Source organism: Bison bison, unplaced genomic scaffold, assembly GCF_000754665.1.
Source record: "Bison bison bison isolate TAMUID 2011002044 unplaced genomic scaffold, Bison_UMD1.0 scf7180017864118, whole genome shotgun sequence".
Lineage (NCBI taxonomy): Eukaryota > Metazoa > Chordata > Mammalia > Artiodactyla > Bovidae > Bison > Bison bison.
The window spans coordinates 4,570,184-4,585,383 of record NW_011494690.1 but is presented as its reverse complement, the minus strand read 5'-3'; the positions used below and the strand labels follow the sequence as shown (position 1 = coordinate 4,585,383).

General features: G+C 40.8%; 1 protein-coding gene across 1 annotated transcript in view; it reads right to left on the bottom strand.

Annotated features, from left to right (window-relative positions):
- FBN1 (fibrillin 1) overlaps window positions 1-15,200 on the bottom strand; it is a 268,138-nt gene that overhangs the window by 129,285 nt on the left and 123,653 nt on the right. The window contains exons 8-10 of the mRNA XM_010839558.1: window positions 15,156-15,200; window positions 11,740-11,865; window positions 3,951-4,076 (exon numbers count right to left, since the gene is read on the bottom strand). Of these exons, the coding sequence (XP_010837860.1) occupies window positions 3,951-4,076; window positions 11,740-11,865; window positions 15,156-15,200 (297 nt within the window). The remainder of the gene's footprint in view (window positions 1-3,950; window positions 4,077-11,739; window positions 11,866-15,155) is intronic.

Here is a 15,200-nt window from a genome sequence, read left to right as displayed (position 1 = left end):
CCTTTGGTCAGACAAACAGTCTCAGCAAAGAGGCAGAACAAGTTTGATCCAGGGTAAATGAATGGAGAGGGGAGTGAAGACAAAGAATGCTCTGTGGAGATATGGGTGGCATCTCCCCTAGGAAGAAGGGGGAGAAACAGAACTTCCTGCTTCCTAATTTGCATTGCCTTAAAGCCACTAATACATCATATACTTCAGGATTAATATTTTGGGCATGAAAGCCAAAGACTGTTAAGAATGGGAAGAGATGTTCAAAAACTGGCTTATATCCCAGCTTCAAGTGAATTTGGTGGTCAAAACCCAGTATAAACACTTGACCAAAATTTGTATATACAATTTTCAGTGTGGGCTATCTTTCAGAGCAAAACTGAGACCTACAGCTGCCAACTGCAAACTCCTAATGAGCTAATGTCTATTATTTTGCAAATTATCTATGATATTATTTTACTGCCCAGATGGCTGACTTATATGATAAATCAGTTGGTCAGAGGCTTTTGAACAAAATGGTGAATGCTGAGGCTGGAACAATTACCAACCACATTTGGGTTGCTGGCAGGTCCTGATTTATACATGGTACCTGCATCTACAATAATCATTTTACTAGTTTTTCTTTCTTTTTATTTTGAAGGAGGGGTTCTGTTAAGAGAATACACATTCACATAACTTATAACTGTAAAGAAAACCAATGGGAAGATTTGTGAAAAGCAGAAACCATTCAGAGGGAACTAACCGTTGGACACACCAGCCTGAAGTTTTGTCATCAGATGGCAGTGCCAAAGGATCTGGTGCTAGATCACTTTGCCCAGAGGATATGGGGTGGCTTTAAAGTAATCTAAAGATTTATAGGAATTGGAACTGAGGGGAAAGAGTGGTAAGATTTGGAGGAGGTAAAGGGAGGTTGACTTCCCTGGTGGCTCAGATGGCAAAGAATCTGCCTGCAATGCAGGAGACTGGGGTTCAATTGCTGGGAGTTGGGAAGATCCCCTGGAGAAAAGGGAGGCTGGAGGAACTGTAGACCTGGCCAAGACACTTGGCAGAAGAGGAGAAGGAAACTTTCTTCTTTTCTCTACTTCTGAATCACCTGGCCTTACTCTCCGAACCCAGAAATCACATTACATCAAAACAAATATATGATGGATTAAATGTGTGTTTGCAGGTCATCCTAGCCTGTCAACAGGTTTCTCCTCACCAATCATTAACACTAGTGTGGCCAACCGGGAGCTAGGAGCTGTGAGGCCCATGCTAGGTACACAGCATCTTAAGACTCCTAGGAATTGATGAGACGGAACACAGTAATATGAAAAGACAACCCTACGAAAAGTACTATAAAGTGCCAAAGGAAGATCACAGAGCAAAATGCAATAAGACTGTAGTATCTTTCAGGACAAAGGGAGAGTTGGGACTGGTGAGACCTGAGAGTTGCTGAACATGATAACAGAAGGTAACAGGTAGAATCAGATCAGATGAGTCGCTCAGTCGTGTCCGACTCTTTGCGACCCCATGAAACGCAGCACGCCATGGTTCAAAGAGATGTCTAAGGAAGATACTACACTCCATGATCTATACATGGGCTTTCCTACTGGTTAGATTTACTAATTCCAAGCAACCAACTTGCCAACAAACCTTGGATTTGCTCATAAGTTGGAGACTATACATATTTTCTTGTCACTGGGGATAATTTTAGGGGTCTTTGTGGTTTACCAAGGCAGGAAATATCAGCAGTAGAGAAGGCAGAAATGTCATTGGGATCATTCTATACAGCAAGTTGCTAATTCTGGGTACCATGTAGTTCCAAGGAGGCAGAAACGGTGCTTGCCTAGGGGCATAGCAAGCAAAGGCTTACTGCATCCGGTGTTCATTTGGGAGGGGTCAGAAGCAGTGGGCAGGGTCTGGACTGTGAACTCAGCCCAAGTCGGAATATGAGCTCCTTCATTTATTAACTGCTTAAACAACTAGACCAAATTATTTATCTAAATTTTGTAAACCTTGGCTTTTCCCCTTCTACAGTACTGTTTTGAACATTAAGTCACATAATTTCCATAAAATACTTCACACCTAGGAGGTGACCCAGGAATCCTAGTTCCCTCCTTTCGTAAAAAAAAGTTAGTGTGCATATATCAGGCAGAAAGGAAAGAACTTTAAAAATGCAAACTCCCTGATATGTAAATGTGTTAAAATGATTAAAGCTAATCTTTTTAATGCCATTTGCGCTATTTGAAGGTTAACAACAACAAAAAAAGTCTACCTATTATCTGGCCAGGAAAGAACTTCTGCTAAGCATATGCCCTGGAGGTCATGTGCTCATTGTATGGGGAGAAAAAGGAGCTACATGATCTGTACTTGCCATCCTTTTATGCAATTCCAAGATCTATGGATAGATTCTGGAAAACTAGGCCATCCAGGCACCACGACCATCGTTTCTAAGAAAAAACCAGATATGTTTCCCTCATGAGTTGATCTTATTCAAATGTCAACTGGGAGACTGCCCTCAGCTTTTATTATGTGTGACTAACTAAAAAGGAATTTAGGATTTTGGTGCAATTCTGTTTTGGTCTGAAATTCGTGGCCTGCGGTGAGGATGTGAAGCTGTCTTTGAAATTTTTAGCCAGAAACAAACATCAAACGATAGCATTCATTTTTCTCCAGGGCCTTTCACCACAGGCTTCCTACCTTTGCCCTTATAATAAGAAATTACTTATGTCGATATTCAAATACTTACTGAGTGCCTACCACATGTCAGGACTTGTGCTGAGAACCACCACCAGGAACATAAGGATAGCAGTTAGTGTTTCTTAAGGAGAACTATCTTTTTCATTACAGAGATAAAAACACTTAGAAACACAGAATTTCCCTATAAAACCATGTATAATAAGTGTATCCTTAGGTTTGGGATGGGGGGAGAAATCACTTTCAGGTAAGCTGATCTGGGACACCTTCAAAGACAGAGAATCTGAGGAGAAGTTGAAAGAAGGCTAGAGTTGGGGGGTATATCCTGAGTGTTGCAACATGAATGAAGGAATTGCTATGAATGGCCCATTTTGGGATGAGAAGGGGAGACTATGATGACAAGTCTGAAGGTGGGAAGGGGTCAGAGAGTGCAGCTCCGTCACTACTGGGCTGTGCATTCTTGAACTCTAACTTTATTCGAGAATACTGGACTTTGAAGGAAGTCTCAGCAACTATTAAATCCAGCAACTGTCAAATCTCTCTCTCTCTTTCTTTTTTTTTTTTTTTTACAGCAGAACCTCTTGTTTAATTGATGTTTTACATGGAAGCCTAACACCCATCCAGATAAAAGGAAAATTGCCTAGCATGTGTTTATGGGGGTGGGGGTGGCAGGAAACTTTTCCACTCAGCCTGCCCCTTTTTTCCTGCCCCCTCGCCCATCCTAGCAATCCTAGAGGGCTATGCAGCCCCATGAAGATTCCGTGGGACATAAATTGAAAACCACTAATTACCAAATCCTAGTGGAAAACTACCAGAGGTTCTTGAGCAAGAGAGTTATTTAATCAAAGCATCATTTTAGGAAGATAAATCTAAGAAGGTGGATTGTAGGGAAACCACAAAGCATGGATAGCAATGAAGAGATTACTGCAAAACTTCTGACCTGAATTAACATAGGTCCCAGGAAATGACTGAAGGTGGGGCTAAAGAGAGAGAAGTGTCGAGGATGGCTTCCAGGTCTGACAGTCACATCGCTGCAAAGTTAATTTCACATTGAGTATATCTGTAGGGTCTCCTGGACTATCTCTTTATGGGAGGTAGAAATTTCAAAGCAAGACTGCAGGCGCCTCTGTTCTTTAAGAGAATAGTCAACTATTTAATAGATCTTCATGAAAGTACATTTTACTTCAAGTAAGGATATGGAGCTCCCTTGACAAGCTGTTTAGGATGATGTTTCTTACAGATCTGATTTAGAGAAACTGCATGCTGTTTATAATCACACCTACCTATGCATCTGGTACCGTCTGGAGAGGTGTAAAAACCAGGGGGACATTTGCAAAAGTAACTGCTGACTGTGTTCGTACATTCGCCCCCATCACAGATTCCAGGAATAGTGCTACATTCGTCAATATCTGGAATGAAAAGAAGAGTTTCAGTATTCTTAGGACACAGTATAAAACCGTCCACCATTCCAAGAATTCAGAGTTTAAGTCTTGTCAAATCGTGTCCCCAGAAACAGTGATCTTTATAGAATAAAAGCTGCCTGTACTTATTCAATCACCCAGTCATGTCCAACTCTTTGCAACCCCATGGACTGCAGCACGCCAGGCCTCTCTGTCCTTCACCATCTCCTGGAGTTTGCCCAAGTTCATGTGCATTGCATCAGTGATGCTGTCGAACCATCTCATCTTCTGACACCCTCTTCTCCTTCTGCCCTCAATCTTTCCCAGCACCACGAGGGAAACAAAAGAAAACAAAAATCTGCCCGTGGAATTGTTAGTTCAAAGTCAGGGTGCTTCTTATTTCCACACAGGTTTACCCAAGAAATTTACCAAATTCGCAAGATTAGAACAAAATGAAAGAAATTTTGCCTTTAAAATCTAAAATTGGACAGCTGTTTCAAGTCCTTTACAGCATGCTAAAGTTTCCAATATTTTGTTTAAAATTTTGTTTTCCCTTTTCATGTTTGCATTGAATTAAGCTCCCTTTCTATTCACTCTATGTTCTGCATCCCTTCCTGAATTTTAGATCTGATTTTCCACAGATTCTGAAACGAAACCCTACAGAGAAGACCATGTGGTCTGACTGCTGACCAAGACATGGCCAACCTGGTGTTCTCAGGGGCTCCCAAACTGGCACTATGATGATTTTCTGTGGGTTCAGGGAGTGAATTGTGGCAGACATTGAGACGCTTCACCAGATACCCTTTCAGGGAATGACTTGTCCCAGATCTGGGAGTGCCGTCCGGAGATGGCCTCCAGCTCTCAGCTCCTCTCGGGACTGCCTGAGAGCCGAGGGCTGTCTCATCTGAGCTTACATCCTTCCCAGGCGCCCACATCCACTGGCTGATTGTAGAGGAGGAATAGTCGTCTGGTCATCTCGCTCCAAAGGATACAACTATGAAAACCACTTAAATCCCCCAGTGCCCTGTGGGGTCGGCTGAGGTCAGAGCTGTGGTTAGTCCTCAGGGCCTGAGGCCACTGGGTCTCCTTAAGGAATCAGTGGGAGTTGCTTAGGACAAATCTGACCATTTCCTTCAAGGAGAGCTTTGCAAGAGCCACAATCAGACACTGACAGTTGTCAATAGATGCATACCAATGAGGGGAGAGAAGAAATTGAAGGCTTCCTCCTTGGGCTAAAAGTGAGCCCCAGGTATCTGCATGGCCTCTTCTCTAAGACAAGTGGGGCTTTCTGCACTGACCTAGGGAGAGGGACAGTCTGACCCAAGCTTCCTGGAACACTGCAATGGCTAGACTGCCACTGTGAGGCGTTTAAAAATAAGAGCCTTTCTTCTCTAGGTTCAGGACTGCTCTTCACTGGCAAAACAAAATAAGAGTTCTAAGTGTGTCTTCTGACTCAGGTTCACCAGGTTAGTCAAAAAGACAGCAGTGACACTGTTTCCATGAAGTTTAACCTTCTTAAAAGCAAAACCCCTATTCTTCTAGGCTAGGTTAGAGGCTAAACCGACCAATAAGTCACTGCTTACGTTAGAGTCAGTGCTAACCCGGACAGATCGTCCTTGTGAAGCTGTGTAAGGGAAAAGGTGCATATTCTACTCTGAGCAGATATAAACATCACTGTGGAGTCAGTGAAAGTCAAGCAGAGAAACAGCCAAGGACAGAGCCTAAGAGTCCTGAACTGGCATAACCTTATTGTTCAGTCACTCTTGTGTCCAACTCTCTGCGATCCCATGAACTGCAGCATGCCAGGCTTCCCTGCCCTTCACTATCTCCCTGAGTTCGCTCAAACTCATGTCCATTGAATTAGTGATGCCATCCAACCATCTCATCCTCTGTTGCCCCCTTCTCCTCTTGTCCTCAATCTTTCCCAGCATCAGTGTCTTTTCCAATGAGTTGGCTCTTCGCATCAGGTGGCCAAAGTATTAAAGCTTCAGCTTCAACATCAGTCCTTCTCTAACCATAATCTCAAGGATCATTTTAAGGCAGTTCTTTAACATCAATCCTTCTGTATTTACCAGTCACACTGCTACCTAAAACCAACAAAAAGCCAAACAGCTATATCAAAGAGCTTAGAGCATCCGACAACCTCACCTAAAGGACAGACAAGGTTATAACACAAAAGTATTAAGACAAGTGCACCTTTCTCAAAGTATCCCTAAAAGTTAATGTCTGAGTCACATAACTTCACCTCTCAAAAATTATGTGAGCAGATAGTATCTATTAAAAGAAACATTTTTCTATGTGTTTGTAAAAATGACTGCTGTCATCCTCATTAAGGTCACTTAACAGACATCAATATCCAAAGAGGTTATTCAAGTGGATAGGGTATATCAGGAAAAAAGTTATTTAAAAACAAGAATTAATTTTGGCCAGGTGTAGGAAACATCTCCTTTCACATGCTGGCTACTTTAGACTTGGACCCTTAAGACAACACAGCAATAATCAGAGTTGATTTTTATTGAGTGTCAGGCATTGTCCAAATGCATTATATGTCAACTCATCTAAGCCTCACACTATCGGCATGATCACAGAACCTGATTTCTATAATTCCGGTGCATTCCACTTAGGCCTTGAGAAAACTGGCATGAATAAAACCCAAAGCAAGAACAAAGAGGTTCATGGACAAAGTGATGTTAAACTCAAGTCTTCAGCTGCTGGGGGCTGGCCAGGGAGGAAAGGCAGGGTTTCCACCTAGATGCACACCTTCAAAGGCCAGCAGGCCAGGAAACACACAGAAGTGTGTAGCTCTTTGCTGTTCACAAAAGTAAAGCTAGAGTACCAGGTCAAATTGTTCAATTTGAAGGAGCTTATTAAATGGTTCTGAATCCCCTTCAACATCCCCTCCTCGGTGACACACCCTTTCCCTTCCTGAGTCTAGGGCTTTTGCACTTTCCTGAACCACCCGCTTCTCAGTCTCATCACTTCCTGGCAGTGGAGTGAGTTGTGATTCCATGAGCAGGCTGTGGTAGGAATCCCTGACAGTGAAAGTCTGAAATAAAGCATCTGAATCAAAATCACTGATACTCTGAAACTCATTCGTACTATTATTTTTCCAGGCTCTTAGCACACTGAGTTTATCTTCTTTTAATAGAACAACAGGGATCCCACATAGGAGAGAACTTGAGATCAGTGGATTTCTCAGCATTTTTGTATCAATGGCCAACTAATTGATCATTTGTATCAATTGATCAACTAAAATCAATCTGTATCAAATGCCAGCCACAACAGTAAATCCATTTTGAGGGGTTCGGTGGGGAGTAGAACTTGGCTGAGAAGAGTTACTTCTGTGCTCTGAATAGCTCGCCCTGTTTCCCTGGGGCAGGACAGAGCTGCTGGGAAGCAGCATACCCTTAGCCTCATTGGCTTCCTGCTGGGGACCTAGGAAGAGGCACAGATGGCCAGTCCCATTCCTCCTGATTTACTGCCCTGGTCTTTGTTGTTCTTCCTTGTTTTCTCTCTGTTTCATCTGCTCTCTCCAGGCAGTCTTCCCACCCCTCGGCCTCTTCCCTATCCTGGGACTCCTTTAGCAGGATGGGAGGAAGGATGGTGGAAGGCAGGTAGATGGAGTTGGGTCCCAGTTCTGAGACAAGCATCTGGGAGCTTCATCCAGGATCACAGATGTCGAAATGACTGAGAGACGGGGGAAACCAGTTAACATGACTCTCTAGATCCTGACTGTCTAGATTACTAATAAAATAAGAAAAAAACATTGATATATGGCAAAACCAATACAATATTGTAAAGTTAAAAATAAAATAAAATAATAAAAAAGTAAGATAAAAAAAAAGAAAAAAACGAACTAAAAAGTGTGGCAGTTGTTCAAAGGCATTATGTGATACTAATAATTTTAAGTGCCACCAAGCCTGTGAGATTATTATTATTGCTTTATTAGACACCTGAAATCCAGTGTAAAATAGGTGACTACAAAGCTAACAAGCTAATTCTTCAAGTCGTGTCAAAAAATCCCACATCAGCCTTATTTGTAATTTATAGTCACACCATGCTTGCCAGTTTGCATGGTTCCTTATTCATGCAGTACCAGCTGTCTGATCCCAACTGAGAAACAGTGAGAAATGTGAAGATGGAGGCCTGATTGCAGAACTGGAAAGAACGCCCAGATACCACCTTATTCAACCTCCTCATTTGAAAGCCGATGTAACTCAGAGCTGGTAACTGACTTGTCCAAGATCACACACAGGAAGAGGGACGCTGCCAGCGCTGGTCTACCTTATTCCCAGGGCTCCTGTGCCTCTATCACAGAGTTTCTGCTCAGCAACTGGATGGGAACCGGGGAGCTTGAACAGTGAGTCAGGGCCTGCCCCAGCTGTGGAGGATGGAGCCCGATCAATAGCAATGTATTAAGTGGCCCCAGGAATTCTCCTTGGTGCCTGACAGGATGAGAGCCCCTGCATCAGATAAATATGCCATTATTTTAGAAAGGGGAAGTCTTAAGGTTTTTGGCTCACATATTAGGGAGTGCACAAACTTAAGAGCTGCATTTTGAAAAAGTCTTTTGCATCATGCAGTGTTATAATTGCTAAAGGCTGGGCTGGCGATAATCTAAATCCCAAAATATTAGTGGTTAATTAGGAATCCAAGGGACTTCTTCCAGAAATAAAACGTAATCCTTTAATTACACTTTTTATTTCTTAATTTCCTCCCACAGTAACCTATGCAAATACGGACTTGGTTTCCAAAAAGAAAAGGCTCGAGTGTTCTTTCAGCGTGCACACTCTAGAGTCACTGGAAAAATCAACAACAAAGGTGGGCATGAACTCTGCTTCCCTTTTTCTCAAATCATAGCTATAAATTTTAATCTTTTTCTTTTTAAATTTATGGAAATTTAATCACTTTTATTTAATTGCTCCAGTTTGTTAATTTATATTTCAAAGGTACCTAAATTGGACATGTTGCTATAAAACTTGCCACATGATTTTCCAAAAGTTTTGGGAAAAGGAGGATATTTTAAGAAGTAAGGTAGCATTCTGCAAAAGAAGGATGTTACACAAAGCTGCTTTTGCCATCACCGAGGGTGCGGAGGTTGGCATCTTATAAATTGGCTAAAACCAATTTTTGATTGAATTGTAAAAAATGACTCTGGGCTTCCAAGCATCCAGTTCCCTCCTCTCCATAGCAAGAGGAAATTACATTTAAAAGCCACTCAAAGTAATGATAAAGGTACTGGAACCATTTTGACAAGGGCCAAGAACACTCCCTAGCCCACGGCCTGACCATCTTCCTAGGGGACATGTGGGCTCTTGATAGTCTCTGTGATGGGTGCCAGATTTTCCAGAAATCCTTCTATTTACCACCTGGAGATGACCCCACTCCCAGAGCCAGGAAGTCGAAGGAGGAGACCCCTCACCAAGCATTCTCAGAGGACGTTCTGACTACTTTCCTACCAGAGTTAGACAGGGCAACAGTGCCCAAACAGTCTCCAGGTCACAGTCCATACAGTACTAATGGGATAGTCCCCTCTCATGTCAATTTTGCATAGAAAAAATTAAAAGGAAGTGGAAAAAACCATCATCTGAATTTAATGTAACAGGAGATGGCAAAGAAAAAAAAAAAAGGTCTAGCCAAAAGTATTCTGTTTTTATCTGGCTACTGACTTCAATATGTAGCCAGAAAAAAACATATTTGTGGAAAAGGATTAAGTAATTTTCAGACTGAATTTTTGGTTCATTGGACAGACTACTCTAATAGGTTTCTTAGCATTAATGAAAGGATTTTGAATCACTTTTCTTTCAGTCCGAGCATTAAATCTGTGCATCTTCTGTCTAGTTCACAATGAGAGGAAACGAGCAATTCTGACTGATGCAGATTCACTGGTCTGAATGAAAGCAAGGGTCACAGGAAAACATTTCTAGTTGAAACTGGAAGCTATTATAATCCCAGAAAACAAAACACAGACTGGACAAGTCATATGGAGCATATTGCCCTAAAGCTAACTACATGTCTTGAAGCTGAATATAAGCTGAAAAAGCCTAAAAATGACACATTGTTGATGTGGGTTTTTCACACGATAAACCATAAAGCTTATGAATGTCATAAAAGATATGTATGATACTACCTGGAAATCTATACCATAATATTTTAAATGTTCCAAAATATTAGGAAATATTGTTATTAAAGTAGGAGCCATGACTTGCATCCAGGAAAAAAAGACAATATAATATGATACAACAAGCACCAGAGTGTGAATCAAAAGAAGTTTTAACACTATCTGATGACTTAGGGCACTTAACACACCCAAGACAATTTCTTAATTTATAATGTAAAAGGGTAAAACCAAGTAAATTCTTTGCCCTTTCAGTATCAACATTCTCTACTTCTAACTTAATCCACAATATAACTTCTAAAATACATTAGCCTATGGAGTCAACTTTGTTGGCTTGAAACAATGTTTTTAAGAAGCCCTACTTCCTTAGAAAGAACCTAAGTATTTTCACAGCTACCTCACCTGTTTATATCATGTTCAAGAACATATCATTACAAATTATAGGATGATTCATAACTTAAAAACAAGTCGAACCCATAAAGATGGTTTTATCACAGATTATTCAGTTTCAGGGCAAGTAGAAGTTAAACTTCTTAAGCGTAACTCGTATTTAAAGCCGCCTTTCGCACATATGATACACCCTGGCCATCAACAAGGAAAGATTAATGATCCAATTCCTGACAAATGACCTAGTATGTTTTCCTCATTGCTAGGTTTTAGGAGTATAGATACAACAGCAACTGCTTTCAACAAAAGTGCTTGCCTCAAAATGAAACCTTCTCTCACCCCAAAGACAGTGAGTGGAGAATGAAGGAAAAGGTCTTTTGTGCTCAGGTTGATGAGAGATGTTGCCTTGAGAATGCTATTACACTGTCAAACATTACATATATACGATACATGAACTCACTAAAGAGAAGAATTCAGTGCTGCCTACTTAATTCCTGGATGTTTCCCTCTCATAAAAAAAATATATTTATTACACTTGGAAGCCAGGCCTCATTTTGGCAAAGAGCAGAAATGGTGAATATGAACACATTCTCCGTACACACATTTTTAAAAGTTCAATCTATAAATTCAAATATATAAATTTACCTCAAGTTATTTTTCTGTTTGATTAGCATTAAAAAGTTTCCATTTGATAGGAAGAAAAGAAAATCCTAAACTTGTACCAGGAGCATAAATAGATGAGTTAGTAGATCTCTCCACAGGGAGGAAAAAAAATCAAACATATATTTTAACTAGAAAAACAACAGAAGATATGTCATTCTGAATGATACGTAATGATCAAATTCAAATTCATGTCTCTAGAACTATGCAAAAACATGTGTCTTGAACATTTTAACCCAGATACTGGTTCAAGAACATTTCATGTTTTAATATTTAATTTGATTCAGATGGATCTCTTACTTTAGGTCTATAAAAATGGAAGAAGCTGCAGGCTTTTTCTGGTTCAATAGCAGAAAGGCATATTATTCCTGGTAAGAATATTCTATTTACACATTCACAGGAATAACCAAGACAGAAGGATCTAGGAACAATTTGAAAATAGCTTATCACTGATGTGGGTTTTGTCCGCCCCTCCACCCCTTAACTGCAAAGCACGATATTTCTTACCTTCACATTTTTGTGACACTTCATTAAATTTGTGTCCAGCAGGGCATTTGCACTCAAAAGACCCAACAGTATTAATGCAATTTCCTCCTTGACAGAGCCCAGGGATGGCCTGGCATTCGTCCACATCTGTCAGATTTTAGAAGTGAGCGAGACAGAGAGAAAGAAATTCATATCAAATTCATTGCAGAAGAAAATACGATAGTTTGTCCAGTTATCACATTTATATCAATGCATTATCTGTCCATCACCACAGTTGGAACATGATGAGAGAAACCGTTTCTCACAATTACATTATACAAAATGAATAATTTGAGTAACATAACTTTGTCAGTAATGCTCTATGAGAAGTCACAGGTATTCTTTTATTTCCCCATCTTCCATCTTTCCTCATACACAGGAGCATGTTGGTACTAACTTTTGTGAGCTTTATTATGCACGTGGCAGAGTATAAGGATACGATAATGAAAAGATTGACAGCGATAACTAGAGGTATTCAAGAAATCCTTAGAGTCAAAATGCAACACATTTCTATAGTAACACTGTCTTTAAGAGTTATATTGAGTGATTCAGTTCAAACAGAATTTACTTGAATGAGATCACTCAGACTACATGAGACAGCTCATGTTTTTATACAAATGAAATGGAAAATGTTCACTGTAAAATCTGGAGAATTGTCTTGCACAATAAAAATTAAACAACCCAGGCAATTAAGCCAAGAAGAGCGAGCAGAGCAGCCACCAGAGGGAACCTTTTTAAAGGTAAGTCGGCTCCTATCCCAGCTCCATGCTAAGTCCTGCAAGAGTCTCACTGACCCCTCTACGCTCTGACCTCATCTCCTAACCTTCTCCCTTTCTGTCTCCTCTCCATCCACACTGGCTTCCCTGCCGTTCTTCAAATACAGCAAAGTTGCTCCTGCCTCAGGGCTTGGCAGTAGGGGCCCCTGCCTGGACTATCCTTCCTCCACAGAGCTGCACGGCTCATGTTGTCCCCGGCCCCCATCAGACCTCTGCTCTCCTGCAGCAGGGGACCCTCTCCATGCCCCCCGCCTTGCTCCCCATCACTCACCACTTCTCCTTACTCTTTCATGTTTTCCTATAGGACCAATCACCAGCTGACCTAATAAATATGTTTGCTTTGTTTTGATGTTTTCAATACAAGATTCCAGAGTGCAGTTTTTCTGTTCGTTCACTGCTAAACCCTCAGCACTCAAGAAATAACTGTGGTCCTACATGGAACCCCAAATATTAACTTTCCAGGAGCAAAAGTCATCATTCCAGGCTCATTAGAAAGATGCTGGCAAACGTACATGTATATCCTCTTAATCTCTTCATCCATAACACACAAAACTCTGGTTTAATAAAAAAAACCTAGGGAGGCAGTCTAACTTTTCTTCCTCTGGGTATTTTTTTGGAAACATGGAAGCCTATTTACCTTTTAGTTTTACTCTTCATTGTGTGAAGTGAGAGAGCAATTGCCAATTGTAAAATCTCTAGTAATCTGTGTTTTTGAAACAAGTTGCCACGTTGGAAGAGGGTTGCTGCCTGAACAACAATTTATTTTGGTTTAAATTGTCATTTGCTATTTTAAATGAAATGTCCTGGCCTTACAAATCAATGACAACATGTGAGTATAATTAGATTATCTTTTATAGCTGATCTCAATTTTGTCTTACACCAGAATTTTCCATTCTTGATATGCTGAATGTGTCCATTAAAATGTTATTTGAAATTAAAATTGGACATGGACTCAAAACTAGATAGTCTTTCAATCACAATTTCCAGCCAAGAGGAGATATGTATGAGGACACTTCGCTGGTCATATATTCCAAGACTGAAGATGGAATAAACTCTTCACTGAGCCCACTGCCCACAGCCCCTCGCATCTAGACTAAGGACTAAAAACACTAGCAGCAAAACAGTGTCCCAAGCTGATAACAGATTCTTTCCAAAAAAAGGCATGAAGAATTTCATTCTCAAAGTGGTACTACAAGTGCCATTTTGATTCCATGGGTTTTCATGAATTTTCTTCTTATAAAAAAACTTTTTTCCCTTGGATGTTGAATAGCAGAGTCAGAAAGGAACAGAAAGAAAACGGTGTAAAAGTCTGGATTGTACAAAACGAATATCAAAGCTATGGAGAAGCAGCATTTCCCTCCCTTTCTTTACTCTCTTCCCCCAGATTCTCTCAGCACCTCAGCCTCTACGGCTCATGGACAGGCAGCGGGGCCCTCAAATCTGGCTTTCTGGTCACTGTTGGTGAGTTCAGAGGTATTAGCCATCTTCAGAACACCAAGGCCAACGATTTTTTTCAAAACTCCCTAAGACTTTCCAAGGATGAGAAAAATAAGAAGGCACCAGAGGAAAAGCAGAATGAAACTTACTCTTTGTTACATAAAATTGTACAATCTACCCTTTTGCGACTCTAGGGTTTCAAAGTGACTTCCTGCTACTCCTAACATTCAGAAGGATACATTCAAAGGGCCAGGATTGACAGTGTTCATGTGAAATAGAATTTATTGAAGTATAATTTAAAGGAGCTCCACAGAACTGTGTGATTAAGCTCAAGCTCTGTTTCATTGCACATTATCCTTAGAATTGACATTCAGAACAAAACCAAACTAGGATCTATGTGCCTCTGAAAAGCATACCTTGAATTTTCTGAAAATACTGCAACTTTCTAAAAAAGCACTGAAGATGTCTAAAGGAAACAGATACAGGCTGGAAGTTTTCAGGCCCATCAGTTTAGTGGAGAGCTGCCTCTGTTCACTTCCTCCTATTTCCTGCCAGACATCCAGACAATAAAAGAATTTGTACAGCTGGAAGAACAGGAGTAAAAGCCAAAAACAGAGTAAGGGCTTCTATGGGAGGCAGGAGAAGAAGCGAGCAGGCGACATCTGGGGATATTTAAAACTGTGAAACAAATCCTAATTTATTTCTGACTTGTTTTATAAAAAAGAAAAAGCATAATGTAGCATGTAAAATGGAGAGAGGAACAATTTTTTTCAGGTCAACTAAGTACAACCCATGAGACAGAGGAACTCCAACAATTTCAAACGAAGGGGGGAAAAAAAAACTAAGAAAAACAAACAACTTGTTCACAAATTTTGTTTCATGTTTATACACAGGATTACTATAATGTACAACATTGCTGTAAACAGAATCATATCACTCCTGGGAAACACTTTGGGGGTCAGAGCGGGGGGGTAGGGGGACTGCTGGCAAGGAAAAAGTCCAGAGGGGCCAGCTGCTCTCTCCTGAGCCACACTCCTAATGCCTAAGCTGGAGATCATGCCGTCAGCGAAATCGTGAAGTTATGCCTCTGACACTGCTTTTCCATTCTCTCCAACTTCACTGGAGAATGGCTCTCCAGAGCAAATAAGATGGATCCATTAATAACTCCACTGGCCCGGGCTTTACCTTGACAAGCTCCTGTGCGGATATTTGGAATGAAGCCGCGGCGAC